The 21,616-nt window shown below is 45.2% G+C and overlaps 1 protein-coding gene across 2 annotated transcripts; it reads right to left on the bottom strand.

Annotated features, from left to right (window-relative positions):
* Positions 1–115: 115 nt before the first annotated feature.
* LOC117901118 (TNF receptor-associated factor 4) lies at positions 116–20,200 on the bottom strand. 2 transcript variants are annotated; one of them, XM_034811753.1, is made up of 3 exons: positions 19,954–20,200; positions 18,948–19,014; positions 116–1,911 (listed from the first exon to the last, which is right to left on the bottom strand). In XM_034811753.1, the coding sequence occupies exons 1-3, from the start codon at positions 20,175–20,177 to the stop codon at positions 718–720; spliced, it is 1,485 nt and encodes a 494-aa protein (XP_034667644.1). In that variant the 5' UTR covers positions 20,178–20,200; the 3' UTR covers positions 116–717. The 2 variants fall into 2 exon arrangements, with proteins under 2 accessions (XP_034667644.1, XP_034667645.1); XM_034811754.1 differs by lacking the exons at positions 18,948–19,014; positions 19,954–20,200 and adding an exon at positions 9,132–9,693.
* Between the last annotated feature and the right edge of the window lie 1,416 nt (positions 20,201–21,616).

The raw sequence follows: 21,616 nt of genomic DNA, 5'->3' as shown, positions 1-21,616 counted from the left end.
AGTGAGTTTCTTCACTGAGCAACTGAACTTGTCCACTAAAATGAACAATCAAGACCCAACACAATTTTAGATGCTCTTCCCCCACTTTCAACGTTAAAGAAAATTCTAAAAATTATTTTCTTCGAATTGTTGATTTTATTTGATTGTATTTTTGACTTCTAAGATTTCTGCAAGACACAAAACTTATCTCTGACTAAGCTGAAAGTTCATGTTACTAATGACTAATGCATTTTGGCTTAGTTGCTACAACTAAAACTAGTGCTGCGGCGTGGTTATGCTATGTACATGCAACTTAAACACTAACTAAATTAGATTTGTGCGTACGTTTCTAGTTTGAAGATCTTTTGAAAGTGTTCGCAATGCGCGCGCGAAAAAATTACAAAACTCTAAACAAAAGACTTAAAAGACAAACTTAGGCGTACGCTTAAGGCTGGGCTAGAGGGGTTTTTGCTTAATTAAATCCTAGTTAAAGATAGTTAGATGTATTCTGTATGCTTTGGTTTAATTCCAGCATATCTGAAGTATGACTAATGCGCAGGGGAGTGGGCAGGGGGGAGACAGCATTCCAAGGCCAGTTGGCACTTTGCCAGCCAACTGCTGCCCGAAGCTGTACGGGTGGAGCGGTTGCTTGGGCTTTTACTCATAAATTTAAATACACAGTATTTACGTAAGTCGAGTAAACGTTTAGAACTAAGCAATGGTAGGGGGATTCTCTATCTACACTGCCACAATCTTGCTGGGATCCACTTTGACACGCAGAAACACCGTATTGTCCTTGATAAAAGGTCGACTGTGCAGCAGTTCGTGCGAGATGAAGCGGGGAAAGCCAAAGCCCAGCTGATCGGGCTCATTGGAGGGTCGCTGAAAGTTCTCCCATGTGGGATCGGGCACAAAGGACTCGGCCACGCCGCCCTGGCCGCTCTGGGCGCCCTGCTCGAACAGCGTGAAGGTGATGGAGTGGGAGAAGGGCCACTTGAGCAGCGCATCGTACTCGCCGGGCAGCACCTTGATGTACACGGAGACGTGTGTGTTCTCGCCGGGGCCGTTGCCGTTGAGGAACATGGAGGCCTGCAGCTTGTAGCCGTACTGGGAGGTGTAGAAGGGTGGCGAGACCAGCTCGAGGCCATCCTTGCCGCGTGCCTCTGTCATTTTGGCCGACCAATCGGTGATCTTCCACAGCAGCGTGCCCGTGTAGTTGATGGACAGCTTGGACACTGCCGACTTGAGCATTTGGATCTGCTGACCCTGACGCGAGCTGAGCGCCACCATCAGCGATAGGTGAGCCGCCGCATTGCTCTCCAGGTGCGCCTCCAGCATCTGGCGGGGGCCCTTGAAGCGGCAGCCAGCCTCCTTGAAGCTGCAGGACACCGCCAGCGACTGGCACTCATCGCGAAGATGCGCCTCCAGCTCTCCGCGTGCAATCGGACCCGCATCGCAGCGCTGCGGACAGGCCAAAGGAGCCCTCGGGCATTGGGCAGCGTGAAGGGGCAGCGTATCCGCCGAGAACTCCCGCTGGCAGTGGGCACAGCGACGCAGACGCTTGGCACAGTCCTTCGACTTGTGCAGGGTCATGCGTCCGCGGAGGATCCGCTGTCCGCACTTGGCCTCACAGTAGACCGGCTCCTGGCCGCAGCTGCCGTTGTGCTCCTCCAGCCCAGCGCCCGAGAACTCGCTCTGGCAGAACTCGCAGCGGGTGCGCCTCATGGTGCAGGTGTACTGCAGATGGTCGGTCATCATGATGCGTGGTATCTGAGCGCCACACTTGTTGGGGCACTGTGTGGCATCGTGCTTGCAGGCATTCAGATGTCCCTTGAGCTTGCGCAGCTCATCGGACCACTTGCAGCCCTGTTTGTGGTGGATACAAAACACAAGGGAGCCCATAATGTGCTTGGGATCGGGACCGGGATAGATCTGTAAATATAACAAAAGAAAAGATGGAAATTAGTTAATGTAAAGTAAGTGTAATAAGTGGAACTCGCACTTTGCTCTTAAATTTTCCTAATTCCTGCCAAAAACCCATTTGCGAGCAACGCCTTATGCAGAGTGCGAAGGTTGTGGGGTAACTGTTGTGTTTTGTGAGTTTACTCCCTCCATTTATACGTGAATTACAGTTACACGATAAGCAGCACTCGAGGATGCACTCCCTCCCCCGCTTATCTCTCTCTTCCATCAACCGAAGCCCAGCATTGATTTTACGGCAGCTACCTGCTATGCACCTTTTTTCGTCTCTCTCTTTGCTGCGCTCTCTTTGCTGCTCTCTCTTTCGCGGGGCGGGCAGCGTCAAACATTTTACACATGAGCGATCGTGTTCTTAGGCACACCTAGACAGACACTTCCTGTTCTGCCTTCCTCCCTCCCTTTGCTCCTTCCTTACTGCTTCTTCTAATCATCATTTTTCGGGCACTCTTGGGACTCCTCGCTGCATCGCTTGACTGCCTTTTGCCTATAAGAACTGCAATCGCTTTGCCCCCACTCTTTTTCTCTGCTTTGCTCTTTGCTTCATTTTTCTTTTAATTGCAGTTCGGTTGGCGGGGAGGGGAAGGCGGAATGGGACCACCGAGTGGCCTGGTGCTGCGACTCTTCACATCCGGGCAGATTAAAATAATAAATTGCGTTGTTGTGCGAAAATATTTATGAGTTGCATGCCACATGCCAGTCTGCCTGGATTCCTAATCTAATTACAACGCCCCCATTCTGCTCTACGAAACCATTCATCCATCGACATGTGCATGGGATGAGGGTTTTCCACATCTAATATTTGGATAAACATTAATATTTGTATGCGATGAGCAGACGACAAAAACCAATTCAGGCAGAGCAACAGTCTTACAGTAGGCGCCCCCTAATGGCTCCGTGCAGCTCCTAACCGAGCGTCGCGACATTTCCGGTTGACTCTTTTAATTGACCTTATCTACAGTTGTTGGGGCGCCCAAGCCCAAGCCCAGACCCAAGCCCGAGCGTGGCTTGACTTTTTGATAAATGAACATGTCGCTGCATCTGCCCCCGGCATGGGCATGGGATTGGGCATGGGTTACGGTCGGGGCATGAGTCTGAGAGACAACTTGTAGAAGCGACATTAAAACGAAGATATAATAAGCAATTAACACATGAGCAGGGAGCAGAGAGCAAGCGACAGCAGAGAGCGGGCAGCGGAGTGCAGGCAGCGGAGAGCAGACAGCAGCCAGCAAGCAGTGCAGACGGCAGAGAGACAAATAGACAGACAAAGAGAGAATTTACAGTTCAGTTCGGATCCCAGCCCATGTGCGTGAAACATTGTAGAAATATAATACTCGTACTGGTATTTCTATGGAACTGCCTTTTGCTGGTAATTTCGTTTAATGTGAAAACGAGTTTTTTGTTTGTTTCTGTTTTATGTCAACTTTTTTTTGAAGCCATTAAGGCGCTGAACTGTAGCATCGAATGTGAACTCTGTAGAGTCGGGCCATGGACCAATTATCTGTTCATTTGAAGTTTAATTTTGAAGCTTGAAGCTCATTCAGCCACCCACAGCTTGGGCCATGGAGGAAGTAGCTGCCACTCAACTGCAGCTATACCATAAACAAATTGCTCATGTTTACACAAAAATGCACGTTGCTTGTCGATGTTTTAATGAAGAACATGAAGCCCCGCAGCATAGCCATAACGGAGGCACAGAGAGAGAGGAAGAGAGAGAGTCGGAGATCAAAAGATGTTTCGTTGTCTCCTTCAACGGTTTGTCAACGAATCTTCCGAATGTTTACAGGGAAACCAAACAATTATAAAGCAGATGAAGAGTTGAGTTTTTTTTAGAGGCAATTACCAGCAGCCCCTCTGCTCTGTCGAGGTTAATTTACTTTGACTTCCACAGCCACAGCAGCGGAGGCTGCTTCATTATATAATTATTATGTGACTTGAGGCAAACTTTTGCTTTTCTTTAAATGTGCCAAAAAAAACAGATAATATTTCCTATAATTATCAAGCATTATTCAACCTCCCATAGAGTCATTCCAGTTGATTGGTTCTTTTCTAGACAAATCCAATTGAAATTCCACACGAAAGCGTGGCCAAAATTTTAAACAAAACGAAAAAGGAAACAGAAAATCAAATCAAATGAAAGTGGAAACACAGAGGAGAAACACAAAAGAAAGAGTGTGTGTGGAGCATCATTATTTATGGACAACGGCAGCCGCAGCCGCAGCAGCGGCAGTTGTTGGATTCTGTTTTTATTTTTATGGGGGAGTCTCCTGGAGTGGCAAACACTCCACTTGGGCGCTGCAGATCATAAAAATTAATTTAGAAATAAGCAGGAAAGCAAAGAATTTTATAATTTTAGACATCGAATGAATTCGATTCCGTGTAAGACATGTGCTTCAATCTCTCGCTCTCTTGGCATGGGTCTCCAGTCCACAAATTTTTACCATAAAGTTCAAGGCGCTCGTAGACGCAGAAGTTTGTTTTTATTTTTAAGGCTTTTATGGCCGGGGGAGATTGGGTAGTTTCCAAATTACAACCCAACCCATGCCAAGTGATGTTGTTTATGCTTCTGTTGAAAGTTTCGTTGCCCCAAAGGGAACATTTTTATACCCGGTACTCGAAGAGTAAATAGGGTATATTGTATTTGTGCACATAACGGTTGTATGTAACGCACAGAAGGAAACGTTTCCGACCACATAAAGTATATATATTCTTGATCAGCATCAATAGCCGAGTCTCTGTCTGTCTGTCTGTCTGTCCGTCTGTCCGTCTGTCCGTCCTGATGAGCGCCTAGTACTCAGAGACTATAAGAGCTAGAGCCACCAAATTTTGCATCCAGACTTCTGTATGCTCACACTGTTACAAGTGTATTTCAAAAATGAGCCACGCCCCCTTCCGCCTCCGCAAAAGGTCGAAAACCTCCCAAATCTACAATTTTGAAGATAGCAGAAAACTAAAAACGCCATTCCGTAGGGAATGACCATATCTATCAGATCACCAAATTGGGATACGATTGGATCATTATTATAGCCACAATGAAGAAATTAATTTGCAGTAGCCAAACCCACCCCGTCCCGCAGCATTCACACTCTGCTTCGCGCTGTTTATGGCCTGGCCCCTGACACGTCACTGCCTCTGCCTCTGCCGCTGCCTCTGCCGCTTCCTCTGCCGCTGACTCTGCCGCGACTCTGCAGTGTGTGTCTATAGGGGAGGGTGGCGAGCTAAAGGAGCGTGTTGGCGTGAGTAGTGTTGTTGATGTAGATGACAGATGAAGAAAAAATGTAAAATTTGACAAATAACCGCTAAGTTGCAGATGTAGTACTGAGTGCCGGGTATAAAAGTTGTGACGCGTAAGAAGCGTCTCACACGTCCCTTCTCGTTTGGTCATGTTTCTTGTTTTTTTATTAATAGAAAAATTGATCTTGGAATGCACTTTGATTGCAAGGGAAAGGAAAGGGTGAGCCAAAGAAATTAGTTGTGGATTTATTGCAATGGAAATCTTAGGCATAAATATAAACAGAATGGAACCAACTTCCATAAAATGTTAAATTAATGTCTTTCTGTGTAAATATTATTTTATTTCTTCAATGTTTAAACCTTTAAGCAACAAATTAGACCCCAAACTGATTGCATTCAGTGGAATTAATGAATGTTTTATGAAGAATGATCTATTCTATTCTCTTTTCAGTTCGAACACAATTTGTCAGTCGCTAACCTGAAAGATCATCAATGCAATCAACAGCTGTGGGGGGAATTGGGAACTTCGCACCTCTCCCGACTCCCCTCTGTGCCAACTTCCGTTGCGTCTGTTAGCCCACAAAAATTTCCTAACCGACATTCATTTGTGTGTGTGTGTGTGTGTCCCCGCTGACAATAGGGCAATGTACCGCAGCGGCGGGAGGGGGAGAATCTTGGCATGGGTCGCTCTTGTCCCCCACACCGCTGCACGCTGCGCTGGCATGCTTTTTATTTGGTACGTGAGCATTGGAATTAGCTTTTTTAAACGTTTTTTTATTTGGTTTTTCTGTGTTTGCTTAAGAAATTCTCAACGTTCATAAGCTCTATCTATGAAAACTGTGCTAAATGTCGCTGATACTCTTATTTACACGCAGCTGGAGCTCTCTAATTAGATCGTTTCGGGCTGTGTTTGCCTAAGGCCCAAACTTCCCACGACACCACCGGAGCTTGCGGTCGATCCGGCTGCTGCTGCCTGTGGCTGCTGCTGCCTGCCCGCTGATGTTATCGAGTGACCCAATAAAATGCATCGATACCTCCTCCGTTGCAGCAAAAGTGCAGCGTTTGGCGAATTACCATGCGAAGCGAGAGACAAAGAGAGAGCAAAACAGCTGATGCGCAGTTTTTGTATAATTCACAAAGCAAAAAAAAACCTCAACTCCGCTTGTACGAGTGTGTATGTAATTTCAGCAGCAGCAACCAACATCATTCAATGGCTGCTGAATGCGAGCCAGACAGCTGCAAAAAAACGAAAACATAACATGGCCAAATACCCACAAACTGGTTTCACCTGAGACGACGACGCAGCCGCAGCAGCAGCAGCTGATTTCTAAACAAGTAGACGACAACAATACAATGCTAACTGAACCTCTCTCGCGCTGTCGCGCGCTCTCGCTCTCCTCTGCACCTGCCTTTGCTTGCTCATGGAAGCAGCAGCAGCAGCCATGGAGGAGGTTGTGTGTGTGTGTATGCCTGTACCCTAACACAGAGAGAGCGTAATCTGATTTAGCATGTGCTTTGTTATTGAATGATGAAACTCTGACTACTGTACTAGATCGTGGATTAATAACATACATTGAATGCTGCTGTTAATCATAGAGCAGAAGCTTCTGCTGCTCCTGCTCTTCCTATTAATCACCGCTCATTGATTTCTGCTTTCTAGGTTTATGACTACGATTCCTCCCTCTGATGCGTTCTGGCACTGTTGCCCGACTTCAGACTTTAGCATTTGGCAGGCAGGTGAATATTTGTGCAGTGCTGTCATTATTTTGGTTTTGCGTTGCCTCCAGCAGCTGCTGCTGTTGTTGCTGCTGCTGTTTTGGTGTCTGTTAACTGCGGGTCTGACCTTTTTTTCCGCTGTTGCTGTTGTTGTTGGCCTGAATAAGCAGCTGCTGTCTGGCTGGGACTGCTGGTACAGGAAACGACAGTTAGCCACACTGGCTGGGGTCGTCATACTCTCTGCTCGAAAATACTTGCCTTGCCAGCATTAGCAATAATTCTTGCAAGGTCTCTCTCCGCCCGTTCGGCAAAAAAGAAATGTGTAGAGTCAGCAAGAGTCTCCAGAGTGAATTGTGTCATTATCAATGGCATGCTAATCGAATGCTAATCGAAAGCGAAATGTAAAGCGTTCTAGCCTGAGCTCTGGCATCCGCTGAAAGTGTGGGAAAACCAACAGGATCTGATCTGTCTCTCTCTCTCTGCGCAGATTGTGGGAAATAACTGCAGACGGAAGTGCTGCTCTTGGATTGGAATGCCAAACGGGAATGTGGATGCCATTGTGGTTCCCATGTGGAACTAGATTGGGAGGGAGCAAAGGCAGCAATAGAGCAGCGGCAGACGCCCCCGTCTGCAATGTGTAACTGGTTTAGTTTACCTTTGGCCAAGGATGTCTTGCAAAGCCGTTGGGCAACTTTTCCAGATGCTGGCCCAATCCGCTGTCCGCACTCCGCATCGTTAGTCTAAAACGCCGCTGCAGGCCAAATACTTGTACAAACCAAAACCAAAAAAAAACACAAGAAACTTGTTTCGCTTTTCGCAAATGGCAAATATGCGGCTACTCTCTGACTTACATAAGCGCCTGCTGCCGCACTGCCACTCTGCCACTTATCTTTTCCATCTTTTGTTTTTTTCTAACGGTTTGCAGACCCCCCGTCTATGGGCTTTTCAACTTTGGCATTTGCCGCGGATGCGTCGCAGGCGCCACTGTTGTTGTTTGCTGTTGCTCACGATTTTCCACATTTCCACACACACCACGAAACGAATGAAAAGTGTGGCGCTCTGTCGTGCTCTGTGGGTGCGGCTGGGACTTCCAATGAATGCAATTGACCAGAGAGAATGTCCAAAGCGGATGCCAAAAGAATGCCAATGAACTACACTACTTATGGGAGTTCTGATTGCCATCGAGAGTACCAAGAGAATCTCGCTGTAAATCTGTTAAAATTTAACCAAAAACCTGCACGAATCTTTTACGTTTTTCAAACTCCAATCAAATAATTTCTAGGTATTCCCATGCCCATCCAGTAGTTTATTAACGCTACCCCATAGCTCTCTCTCTCTCGTAAACCTTTACCCGGTTGAGTCGGGGGTCTGTCCCTTCGTTACCATATGGAACCCCCGAGTAATTGTCAGGCCACGTTGTGCACATGTGTTGTGTCGCTCTCTGTCTGAGTTTTGTCCCTGCTGCACATCCCATATACGAATATGTTTGATTTGGTACCATACCATATCGTTCCCTTTTAGGTCTGTTCAAGCGTGTCTACATCCTGTTTGCTTTTCGGATTTTTTATTTCAATTTCTTGTGCATCGTGTTTTATGTCTATTTTTCCCCCGGCCATGCATGTGTTTTGTCAGGCAGTTGCTCTGCTCGCTGGGCGGGCCTCTGTTATGGACTCTGTTATGGGCTCTGTTCGGGCCTCTGTTCGGGCCTCTGTTCGGCCTCTTTGAGTCCACTGTTATTTGTGTGCTGTGCAAATTGCTCTCAACTTGGCCATGAAACAGTGGGGACTCTTTGTAATTGCATGCTCTCAGATCGATGTGTGCGTGGAGTGGGCACGAAAAGTGTTTGATATTCGATAGTTGAAATATTTTCAATAAAAAACCCGCTTATCTGGTGTGGAAATCCGCTTGCTATCAGTTTGCTGCTTTCCCAGTTGGTCTACATACCATTCCGCTGGCTATTTGTTTTACGAAACTGATGAAACTGATTGATTGATAATGTTGGTAAGTGGTAAGTGCACGGGCTAAGCCCTGTGCGGGCATATGGCCCATTCAATTGGGTCAATGAGCTTTATCAGGCATGGAATGCAACGGCTCTGATAGGGAACTTTGCATGGAGCTTTAAGGGGGAATCGTTGTTCCTGCTGTTTGCACAGCTGCGGCATACCCAAAGACAGGATGTACCCCCAGAGGAATATTTTTATTTCACTTTTATTTGCTCAACTTACAATCTGTTCCAGTTCCGTTATGGGCATATTGTTGTTGTTGCTGTTGCCATTGCTTCCAGGCGTCGGAGAGCTGTGTGAATTTGCCGACGAGGAGTGCGACGAGGACACTGTCGACGAGGAGGACCTCGAGGTGGCACAATGGTTGTGCGTCTTGTTGCGCGGCGGCGTTGGCGGCGGCACGGGGCTGGCCAATGTGGAGCAATCCTTGGAATTGCGATTCGGTGACAGGCGCGAGGGAAAGCTCAGCGTCTTGGTCCACTGGGCCAGGCTGCGTACCATTTTGTCTGCTCTTCACTTGGCTTGAAACTAATCCAAAAGTGTTTCAATTGGCAAGTTCAATTTCTTTGCTTTAGTTTTTCAACGTTTGTTTCACTGGGACACTTTTTGATGTTTATTTAGTTTGTTGTCTGGTTTTTCATTCACTGTTTTCAACTGTTTCAAAACCTGGCGAAATTCGCACGGCGCACGCGCATCGTTTTGTCTAGATACTCTCTATCTTCAGATAATTTGCTGACCGAAGAAACGAACCGTTTGCGCTGCCTGTTTGAAAGCAACTGAAATGACGCAGTCGCGGCTGGCAAGCGGTCTGCCTGCCCTGGCAGCGACTCCACACACACACACACACACGCAGATGCTTTGCTTACACATACGCCACAGCACTATCTTCGGGGGTTGTGCAAGCGAGACAGCTGTCGTTGGTTGTCTCTGGCAGTGCACTTTAGAGCGAGATGCCGCATACTGCATGACTGCAGTGGGGGAGAGTTTCAGAGAGTAACAGACGCAGAGAGAGCGATAAATGACAGAGAGAGAGAGAGAGAGAGACTGGTACTGGTGGTGGTTGGTGGAAAATGCCCGACATAATGAAATATGCTTGCTGTTTGTATGAAAGCGGAATTTCGCAATAAAATAAATTAAGTCCAACATGCAATATTAATAAAGAGGAACTCCAGGTTCCGTTAATATTAATAAATACAAACGCATAAGGAAATTAAACATACCAAAAAGCTAATCTAGGGATAGTCTTCCATATACACAATATATTTACAGTCTCTTTAGGGCTTAATGGATATTCCTTGTTGATAATAATTATTTCCTTGAATTTCATTATTATTATGTGTTTTTTTAGCTTTAAAATAAATATTACTCAATAAATATTTATAAATATTTACTGAAGATAAAAATATCATCACATCAATGAGGAATGTCCTTAAAACTTAAAAATAATTTGGATATATTAAGTTTTAAAATAATAACTGTGATTACAATCCCTAAGTAATTCCATATTTTCGGATTGGTTTTCTATTCTTGGAGCTTTAATATCAATAGTGAATGTTCATCAATTTATGGAGGATTTTTATTTACAAGACTTACGTTGGATACATTAATCATTTATTAAAAAAATTAATCTTAATTTGAAGCCAGTGTAAAGTGTAATTTTGTTGTAATTTCTTCACCACATGTTCCTAAATTTACAGGGCAATTTTCACACTAAGTGTATTACATTTTCCAACCGATTTAAAATTCCTACATTTTAAAGCCTTTTCCGAGCAATTTTACTCCTGCGCGTCACATGTGCTTTGACAATTACCAATTTATTCCATCCTGTTAGCTGGAACCCATTCATTTCCAGTCAATTTGGCAACAGGACGAAGGACTGCGGATATAGTAATTGCTATATTTACCCAATAGCTATAGTCGGACACCCCAAACGGTGCTCTAATGATGCCAACAATGCATTGGCGGTGCAATTAACCAAAGGGCCGCCACATCTGCTGGCCAGGAGTGTCGAGGGAGGGAGGGGCTCTCTCGGGATGTCGTTTGGCCGGGGCAATTACAGACTCGAACGCACTTCCGTTTGGCCGCATACCAGAGAGACCCACGCAAACCCATACCAACACATGGACCAGCCCACAGATGCACACAGACACAGCACATGGACACACACAGGCAGCATAAAAAAACCGGCAACAACGGCCTTGCCAAGGTTGACTGAGCATGTTGGCCGCAGTCTTGTTGCCGAAAAAAAAGAAGTCATAAAAGCAAGAAAAGTTGCTGCTGCTTCTTTTGGGCCAAGTAAGAGCAGCGAGAGAGTGACAGCAGAGAGAGAGAGAGCGCTGCCTCTAGCTCTCTTCCTCTCCCTCTCTCTTTCTGCTCGTTTCTCTCTGTTAATGGCTCGAAAGCCGCTTAGAAGCTCAGCACAGCCCAACATTCCGGAATGAGTTCATTTACAGCTTCTGCTTCTGCTTTGGCGACGAACGTTTCACCAGGAATGACCGATCAGAGCTTTCCCAAAGCTTGTGATTAATTTCGGTGTCCGTTCCTCTCCCTCTTCTTCCCCTTCCCCACTCACATTATAACTGTTATTCTTCTCGTTTCGTGTTAATTTCATTTTTCTATTAACCGCCAAAACACAATTCTCTAGCATCTTGCGGGCACATGTCGGCCATGACAGATGCAGATGCTCTGCATTTCTGCTTCTCCCTCTCTCAGTGCCGTTTTCCCCTGGCCAATAAGTTGTCCCTTGGCTGTAACACATTTCTGCCAGATCCTCCTTCCTTTGTTCTCTGCCCTGCCAACTGATTCGCAGCAGCTGCAATCGAACAATGACGCTTATTGACAGTTTTTCCAAAAGGTGTCGCACAAAAGAGGATCCCTCTCCAGGTCTCTCGTAGCAAAAAGGATCCTGCCATGGTTCATGTTGTGTGTGTTTGGAAATATGCCAGATCAGATGCTGTGTGCAGATTTCCGGACTTGTATTTCAGGTATCCAATGTACACAGATTTTTGATTCCTTTATCTAGAGTTTTTGTATCCATTGAATTTTCCCAGATATGCAAATATTTGTTGTAGGATTTTCTATGTTCGGTTTAAGGATTAAACGCTTGAGAGGTTCGCTTTGGTGGGCATACAAATTCCCATTATTTGCATATAAATTTGCGCTATGAAAAGACCTTGCAATAATCAGCAAAAAATCTCTGATAAAAGCGAAATATTCCCATACAAAACTGAACTATTTCCCATCCCAAAAAACTCTTCCCAGATATATTTCGAAGCTGTTATGAATATCCATTAACATTCACATCCGTTGTCTTAGGGCAGCCACCAATCAAACAAAAATTTGCCTAATTAATAGTTCAAGATCAGAGAAATGACGGCCCGGCGCTGATGTAATTTTTGTAGATGAAATTAAATTTCGATGGCCTTCCTCCGAAGTGGAAAAAGGAAGGCGTGCGCCTGACCATTAATCTTGCATAAACATTCAACATTTGTATAAGAAACCATAACAAGCTGCAGATCAAATATTTGTAGCCATATCCACTGATAAGTCTACCGTTTTGGTTGCCGCTTATCAAGCGGCTGTGGAAGTTGAGGCTGAAGACCCACAATCAGGCTGTCAGAGCAGTCAGGCCGTCAGTCAGGAAGTGAGATGGAGAGGAGCTGAGATTTCTAATGGTTCATTGATTTGCATTGAGGTGGGGGATGGGATTCAGGCATCTCTTACTCATTCCATTTTGGGTGTGACCGAGACGAAGCTTATCTGAGTGGGGACTCTTTTCAGATGAAAACACTTTTTCGTTTTCGTTTTCTTATCTAAATTCCCGAAAATTCAGTTGTTGCTGCTGTTGCTGCTTCAGCACATAACAAGACCTTTTGTTTATAAGCAAACAGTTTTTTGTTTTGTTTTCCAAATCAACACCTCGGGTATCAATTACCTAGAGCAAGAGAGAGAGTGAGAGAGAGGCACAGATGGACACCAAGAGAGCGGCACAGATCAGCATGAATCACCACTCGACTTGCTGGACTTCGCTCTCTTTCGTTCCTTTTCGCCTCCTCTCTCTCTTGCGCTGTGTGTGCGTTTCCCAGCCAAGACCGAGATCCGCTTAGAGTTCGCTTTATCTACAGTAATTAAAGTGTGACCGACCCTCCGGAGACTGCTGTTCGTAAATGTAAATCTTCTGTGCTATTTATTTATGATCTTTTATGATTTCCAGGCTCAGGGAACAATAAACAGCCTGGGCAACCGCACACGCCGCTCTCGCTCGCTCCCTCTCCTCCCGTTTTAGTCGCAGTTCGCATTCTTTCAGGTCTCTGCTCTCCTCTTTTGGGTTGCTCCTTCGCCTTCGCCTTCTCTTGCATTAGTTGCGGATGGTTAACAGTGCAAAAAAATATCAGGAGGTGATGTACTTCCCAGAACGAAGGCGGCCCTTGGCCCAAGAATGCTTCGACTGATAAAGTAGCAAAAGATTTATGGAAGAAGAAAGGCAAACAATTGTAATTATATTTGCCAAGGCAGGGCTGTAAATGCAGATTGAGGTGCTGATTGACAGCTATAAAATCCCTTAAGATAAGAGAAAATATCCCTTACAAATTCCCTACTCTGGCAAACAAAGATGAGACAGCAAAAGCAAAGAGAATTGCCAAACTTTAAGCATCATTTTGATCGAGTTCCGCTGCAATTTATTAACCAAACAATAATTAAGAAAGTTATAAGGGTTTTCATAACATTTCCTGCACCTTTCACCCAAGTAGAACAATAAATTTAAACTAATTTCAGAACACGAAGCCGATATCATTAGCAGCCAAGTGTCTCCACTGTTGCCTCATTAGAAGGCAAGGATCTTGGGTTACCACATGGCCCAGAAACGAGCCCAGACACCTGCCACACACACTCCCGCACACAACTTCATTAGAACCAGCGCCTGGCATGCATCGCTGGGGCTCCATGTATGTAAATATTATAGCAGAGACATACAAAATATTTCTGGTGCTTGCTCTGGAAAATTATGCAACGGAAACAGGTGCAGCAGCAGCACCGCGACTGGCAGCAAGTGACAGCCATTAAAGTGGCAAACGGGCGGGAAAATGTTTCTTGTCCAGAACTTCTTGTTGCCGCTGACTAATCAGCCATGACTCACAAAGACATGAGGGAGGCGGCGTGCATGCAGCTCCATGTGGCACGAATGACTGTTACAGAATGTTACACATTTATTACCCCGAGAGAGCCAAACAGCCTGGGATCCGCGTCGCTGCAATGGAAACCAATTCGGTTTAATCAAAGTTCAGACACGTCCGCCACGGTCGCCGCCAGAGAGTGTGGGAAAATTTCCTAGCTGCGAGTTTTCCTTGCGCAGAAAAACAATTTTCACTTCAAAGTCGTTTCGCTATTTTGGCTTTTTGCTTTTTGCGTTTTGCTTTTGTGTGTTTGCTGTGTGCTTGTGTTCCGCTCGTTTTGCAACACTTTCACCTGCTGATTTGGCACATCAAAATGGACTGATAAACGCTAGACCGAAGACAATGACATCAGTCAGCCCCCCAGCCGCAGAGTTTTTGTTTATTTAAATCTCCAGAAATATCATTAATGTTGCTCAGAGATTCTGCCCACAGTAGACACTCCACTGTGGCCCCTTTGTATTTTATTTGTTGTTTGTTTTCTTTGCCATTTGAATTCACTTTCAGCTGTTGAGCTTTGGGCTCGACTCCGTTTTGATGAAGTTGTGTCATGCAACGTTGATTTAATTATGATCAGCGGCATCCAGCATTGCGGGGACTAATGAGCAAATGCTGTGAATTTTGTTGTCTCTTTCTTTGGGTCTAAAAAAAGCCAGAGAAAGAAAAGCCACAAAAGAAAGTTGTCAGCGAGCACTCAAGACTATGCCAAAAATCATTCCCTAAAAGATAATTCAATTCCCTGACTGCTGCACCCTTCTGTGTGACCACCTGCCATGCCACATGCCACATGCCACACAGGATTTGCCCAGAATGTGTGCAAAACATCGGGCACCGTGCAGGACTTTCCCCTGCCCCGACCCGCTGTGCGCAGATAAAGTCAAGTGGCGACGACAAACTAATTTCCAGCTAAAAAGCTGCTAATGGGCAGAGAGAAAATCCCAGAGAAACCGAGTGCAAAGAGAGAGAGGAGAGATAATTCCCTCCACAGTTCATTCACCAAAAGAATTCTGTGCTGAGATACAGATTCAGGTAGATTTCGGTTTGGGTTTTGGGATCTAACATTTTGTGTGTCTGCTTTATTTCCGCTGTATACGATTATGATAAATAGAAGAGAAGAAGATGCAGAGACAGATAGAGAGAGAGAGAGAGAGAGAGGGGGTTAAGCTACAGCTAAAAGCTGCGCCAAAAGTTTGTCCAACATTTTGGTTCGCGTCTCTCATTTGGAATGCATTTTTCGCATATAAATTAAACAATAAAATTTATACAAATCATCAGCTGTGGGCTGGCAAAACGAAAGATTATTTAAATGCCGCACATTTCTGGCTTTGTTTTGTTGTTGTTCTCGTTTGAGCTGCGAGATTCATTCAGCGATCAGCTGACAAAGCGTGGGATCAGACCCGAGCCGAGCGGCCTCTTAATTGTTTTGTGGAGTTACCGCATGGAAAATGTCTCAAAGCGGACGGCGAGAGTGCGTGCTGTAAGCCAGGCTAGTAATTTTTATTGACAATTGTGCCGAAAAGAAAATGAAAGAAAATAAAAGAGTCGAAAATTAAAAACTTCTCGTGCGGAGCATGCTAATGAGGGCCGCCGCGACTGTCAGGCCTATAAAACATAAAAACGCATAAAGCAAAAGCACAGACCAAAAACCAAAGCAAAACAAAACAAATTCACAAGAGCCCAGCTGCTGCCTCTCTTCAGCTCCTCTTCCCCATCTTCTCTGCTCCTCCTGCTTCTGGGGCTTGGTCACGTTATTTGAGCTGTGAATTTGCGGCTCTTGGGGTTTGGCTGCTTATTATTGTCAAAATACGAGTATATGGTATATTCCACGCTAGAGGAGCTGCTCACGTTTCTTTTTAATTTTTTTATAATGTCACTAATTTATTGTACGTGCTGCACTACAAAGCACACAAACACACGATCCACCCAGAGACTCCACCCAATCCCCTTCTAAGCGACCCATTTAGGTGTTTTTAATAATAACATGAACAGATCAACATATCGTGGGAGAGAGAGGAAGCGAAGAAGAGAGGCAGAGAAGAAGAGAGGCGTGTAGGGCGCATTGTAACTGTTTGCATTTCAATGAGGTCGAGGGGCGGTACCCCAGGAACGGTTTCAGGCCCCTCCAGAAATGACTGAAGTTCGTTTTGGGCTGCCTTCGCATGTCTATTGGGAAACATAAACTTTTATAGAATGAGACATTTATTTGTTGTAATTTAGTGAGTGGGAAAAGTTGTGGGAACGCTGGAAAATGTGTCAAATATTGTTGCAAAATAGAAAAGTAGCCAATAGTAGTGAAATGTGCTGCTAAATGGTAATGTAATTCCAATGTTACATGCCCATTCCATTTTGTTTCATCAAAAGATTCGCCAAGAAAGCAAACATGTGAGACACACAGAGAGAGCAACAGAGTTGGTAGTGTTAACAGCGCCAATAACAGAACCAATAACAGCAAGTGTGACTAGAAGCGGCAGTGCCTTACCTAGGGTCTGTACTGTTAACATAACCAATAACAGAACCAAAGACAATAATTACAGCGAAAGAGCGAGAGACTAGAAGCGCACGTCGCACAAAGAGAGCAGATAACGGAGTCTCAACGATCGCTGCCATTTAGTGCAGTGGCAAGTCTCTTCCTCGAAAACCTTTCTTCCTGGAGTAATAGATTTTCAATCTACATAAAACATATGGCCACTAAAACATATGCAGCATCTAAATTTCCTTTTGAAAATCTCAAAATGCTTTCTCATCGCCTCGTAAATCAAACAATTAAGCACAAAATTAAAAACTCTTGCAGCAGGTTCAACACCCCCTTGTGGATCCATGCAAAGTAAATGTATTTTATGAGTCCCATTTTGGGGTACGAGACAAACCAGTGCGCCGATTAGAGTTAGGGTTATCTATCGGTTCCCAGCTCCGAGTCTCACACAGTAGTTTCTGAATCTATGGCGGTGTCTTGTCAAATATTTGAGTGCAGCCAATCAATCCAAGATTCCCATTTCAGTGGCAGGGCGAATGAACCGCAACGGCGGCCCCATAAAACCCAAGAGGCGTAGAAAAATAAAATACATATTTGATTACTGATTAGGTCCGCTGCAATAAAACGCAAACAAATATCAGTGTGGAGGGGGAGAGCAAAGAGGAGTGGAAGAGCAATGTTTGAGTTGAGTGCACTCACTTGCACTTTCCTTGCCCACAGTCTTCGATTAGCCGCGAGCGAGAGAGAGAGAGAGAGCGAAACTGAAGCTGAACTTGCGCTCGGGGTGGGTTCAGCCCAAGGTGAATTTGCTTGGAAGGTGACGTTTTCACGCGCTATCCCTTTCTAGCGCCGGACGCTCTGTGGTGACTTTGTGCTTGCTCCTCACCACAGCGGACAATGTTACCTTAGAGTAAATTCACCTTGGGCTTAGCCCACTGCTATCTGCTGTCACTTGCCGCAACTAATTGCAACATGAAACCAACTCAACTGCCAATGATCGAAGATGCTGATCGGTCGTCTGCCTGCCACACGCTGCAAAATCTGCGCCAACTGCAGCTCCAATTGCAGCTCCGCTGCGGTTGCAGCCTCAAAATGAAATCGAATCAAAGCTCACACACACACAAGAAATGCATTCGAGCGTGTTAATCAGCCATTTTATGCGCTCTGCACACATCGCACAAGACATTTACATTTACATTTACATTTACATACATCTTTCTGTATCTATGCCCAAGCAGCGTGCGTATCTGCCAGATACATTTACAGCTTGCGGTCTTCGAAGTGAGGCAACAGATGTCCGCCACAAGTGCTCTCAATGGGTTCATCGATGTGGGATTAGATAGGCCAAAAAACGATTCACGAAGGGCACTCAAAGGGGGGGAAGTTGCAACTAATTTATGTAACATTTTGGCTCAGTTTTAAGATCCATTCTCTATTACCTTCCAACCGGAAATTCTTGCATTACTTTCAATTAATGTCCCTCACCGGTGCACACCCATCGAAAAAGGACCTCGCCCTGGCAGATGTTTTGCAGCTCCAGCAGACAGGCACAAACCTGTGCGGCAGCTCCTGCCTCAAACCCGAATCGAAGGCAGTCGAAGTGCGCGCCAAATCGAGGAGGATGATGCCTGTAATAACAAGGAAAAGGACACCAGGAGCCATAAGTATGTATACCCCAAGGCGATCCCTTTCGAGACCAGTTCGACAGATGTTTTTCCTTTTGGTTTCGGCATTCCGCAGCAGGTCGTTGCCGCTGCCCTGCACAAAAGGATGCCAAGCGGTGCGCTGCGCTGCGTTGGTCCTGCGGCAGCATCTCAGCAAATAGGAAAGGAAAGCAAAGGAATGTGTGTGCATCTCAAAGACACATCAATCGGCAGCTGCCACACTTGAGAGAGAGAGAGAGCGCGCCTTGGACTGTGTTTATAAATTGAACGCGTCGTCGGCGGCTGCTTCTGGGCGCGTCTTGGCTCGGATTACATGCCACGCCACCAGATGCACAGATACAAGGCAGAGGCACAGACACACTCCACACGGTAGGCACTGTCCCTGCGCTCTTTGAATTGTTTTTCTTTTTCTGAGGGCCTTGCTAAAAGATTTTTATTATGAAAAGTAAATCAAGTTGGAACGCCTGGAAATTTGAGCCACTTTTCCACGGGAACTTCTTTCTGCACTCTTTACCCCCGAGTCTCCCCTCTCCAATTTGTTCTTCCCTTTGATTAATTAGTTTGAAATGTTTGCTGTGCATTCAAGAAGCGATTCCCAGCGCAGGTACGACCCATCCTGGGGGTTGTTTGCCACCAACAATACTTCATTAATATTCTCTCTGTATCCCCGATCTGCATATCGTAATTACAATGACAATTGGCGGGGGCTTATCTGTGGATGATCTCTTACCTCCTCGTAGGTGTTCTCCCTGGAACTCGATTGGCTGCTGCTGGCAATCGAACGACGAAACATTTCGCTGCGAAGAAAAGCAAGAAAAGTGAAACAAAATTATGGAGCGCATAATTTGGCATGGAAAATGATATTCTATTTGATGTTTATCTAATCGGAAAATGTCTTTGTAGCTGCATGGAGTTTTGTAACAAAGAAAAGGCAGCTGCAACAAATATTTTGTATTCCATTTTGGAAGTTCATTGAACTGCAGCGCAGCATTTTGCCATTAATATTACTGTGGGTGTAAGAGCTAAGACATTTTTGACTACCAAAAAAAAATAGATTATAGGTTTTAATCAGCAGATTACTTTCTCGTTCTTGGAATTTGTAAAATGCCAGCAAAAACCTTTTTCATTCAATTTTAATGCAATAGACCAAGATTTGCTGACTTTTGCGCGCTTTTAGAATTTTTACAGGGTATTGGCAGTGCGTATATTTGTCAAAAATGATGGATTTAATAGTAAATTTAACAAGCTTTCAAACGATTTTTGATGTGTGTCAATAGCTTGAATAAAGCTGAAGACAGAGCTACCGAAAGTAGAACTTTTCTACCTTTTCAAACAGTGTTTAAATTTATTCGATTTCGTAGTTTAAAAAAAAAATGACTTTACCATTATTAAAAAACTATTTTTTGTATGGAAGGATATGCTTTTTAGACATTAGTTCTTTAGTGCCATTAATTCTCTACAAAATAGGCTGCTAAACATTAAAATTCTCCAAAGATTGTAAAAGTTATGAACTATCTAGCAACTGTAACTCTCAGCCACTCAAACATAATTTGCCGCGACAAACGACACCGATTAACAGCCACAAAAATGAGTTATCTGCCACCAAAAGCAAGCCCAGACCCACGTTGCAGCATAATTGATGAAGCACACAAACGGGAAGAACACTCTGGCCAGCAGAAACTCGTCAACTTGTTTCCAATTCGAAGCCAGAGAGCAAAATCTGAATTAATCTTTACCTCAAGCGTTGGCAGGTGCTGGCTGTGGGCGTTGTGTTGACAGTGAGATTGGTCCTTGAGTCGCTCAGATGGGCGATCGAATTGCATAATGTGCTGTGACTGTTGTTTATATTATTGTTGTTTATGTGTCTGTGTGTGTTGCTGTTGGATTTGCCATTGTTGCGCTTGGTCGTGTGACCAGCAGAGGCCGCTGCTGGCTTTATGGCAGCCGCTGGGGCGGGCATCTTACAGCTTCGATTTGTCCCAATATGGCAGCAGGCAAAAGCCAAAACTTAGCTCTATGCCAGCCTTTTGTTAGTGTTATTTAAACTCGTCATTTATTTATGTTTAAGCCCACACGCTGAGCGCGTCGCGGCACACGAACGACTTGCCCAATTTGGAGTTGCCACAGAGAATACTTTTCTGTTCGTTTTCGTTTTTGTTTTATTTCTGTGCATTAACTAAATGTTTGCTAATTTTTGTGCTGCTCCTTTTTTGGCCAAGGAATGGCAGAATAAATCAAATCTCAAGCGATTTTCCCGCGTGGCACTAATTAACTCGTTCTCCAACCGAAAAAATAAAGCCACGAATGCGGCACCATTTAAGGCTCTCCGCTGATCGTTTTCAATTATGACGCGAATTTAGTGCTCGAACTTTGTGGCAGGTGCACGCTGCATGCGGCGCGACTTTGAGTGACTTCTTGCTGCGACGATAACTGAAACAAAACTGATTTATGCCTGTCACAAGGCAGTGGCAGCGGCAGAGTCGGAGCTCAAGTCGGAGCTCGGTCCCGGCTTCAGCTGCACCTCCCTGAGCCAGCGAGGCCGAAGACTGGACGACAATTAGTTCTACATGTCGTCACACGTCGTAAGCTGCAGGAAGCCAGTCCCAGTCCCAGTCCCAGTCCCAGCCCCAACCAGAAATGGCAACAACTTGCCACCGAAGGGGGGACTCGCCTCTGCTGCACTTTCATCTTTTGCTGCTGCTGCTCCTCTCGGTGCCCCTGCCTCTTGTGCGACAAAAAGCGATCAGATGTCCTTCTGCGGATGTCTCTCCCTTCCCTCTCTCCGTCTTTGGTCTGGCGTCTCTTAATGATCTGAACTGCACGGCACTGAACTGCTGCAAGTGCTGCAAATGTTGCATAGAGTTGCGGCAGCCGCCACATGTCGAGGATGTGCCAACGATTTGATCGTTGATGGCAAAAGTTTGTGGGGAGATTATTTGCGGGTTTTTGTGGGTTTATTTGCTGTTTACTTTTGTGTAATTCTGGCATAGATTTTTGTGGATTGTTGCTGCGAAATTTGGTGGAGTTTCTGCACCTAAAACTTGTAGAAATATTCCCTTAAAAGTCGTTGCCAGATTGCAAGTTTGTTGGTTGATTTTCTAGGTATTTTGGTGTAATTTTGAAGCACCTTCTGGCAGAGATATTTGTAGATTTTCTGCCTTAACTTACAGCTCCTCCACCTGCTTGTGCACTGCGCATCACTGTGCACCAGCGATCGAAGCGCTCCTCTGGCCATCTCTGGCGTGTGTCTTTGTGGGGTTTGCTCCAACCAGTTGCTGGGCTCGCGAAGCCTTCTTGGTATCTCTTCTCAAGCTTGTCATAACATGAGCGTATCGTGCTGGCTCCGTACTCAGTGGCTGCTGCTGCTGCTGCTGCTGCTGCTGATGATAAACCGCATTA

Source organism: Drosophila subobscura, chromosome U (assembly GCF_008121235.1).
Source record: "Drosophila subobscura isolate 14011-0131.10 chromosome U, UCBerk_Dsub_1.0, whole genome shotgun sequence".
In the NCBI taxonomy this organism is placed as follows: Eukaryota; Metazoa; Arthropoda; class Insecta; order Diptera; family Drosophilidae; genus Drosophila; species Drosophila subobscura.
This window is presented reverse-complemented; position numbering and strand designations above follow the sequence as displayed.

Coding starts and splice junctions, on each gene's coding strand:
- LOC117901118 (XM_034811753.1), bottom strand. CDS start 20,177: ATGCCCGCCCCAGCGGCTGCCATAAAGCCAGCAGCGGCCTCTGCTGGT. Junction 19,015..19,953: donor AGCACCTGCCAACGCTTGAG/GTAAAGATTAAT, acceptor TTTTCTTCGCAG/CGAAATGTTTCGTCGTTCGA. Junction 1,912..18,947: donor GGGAGAACACCTACGAGGAG/GTAAGAGATCAT, acceptor TTATATTTACAG/ATCTATCCCGGTCCCGATCC.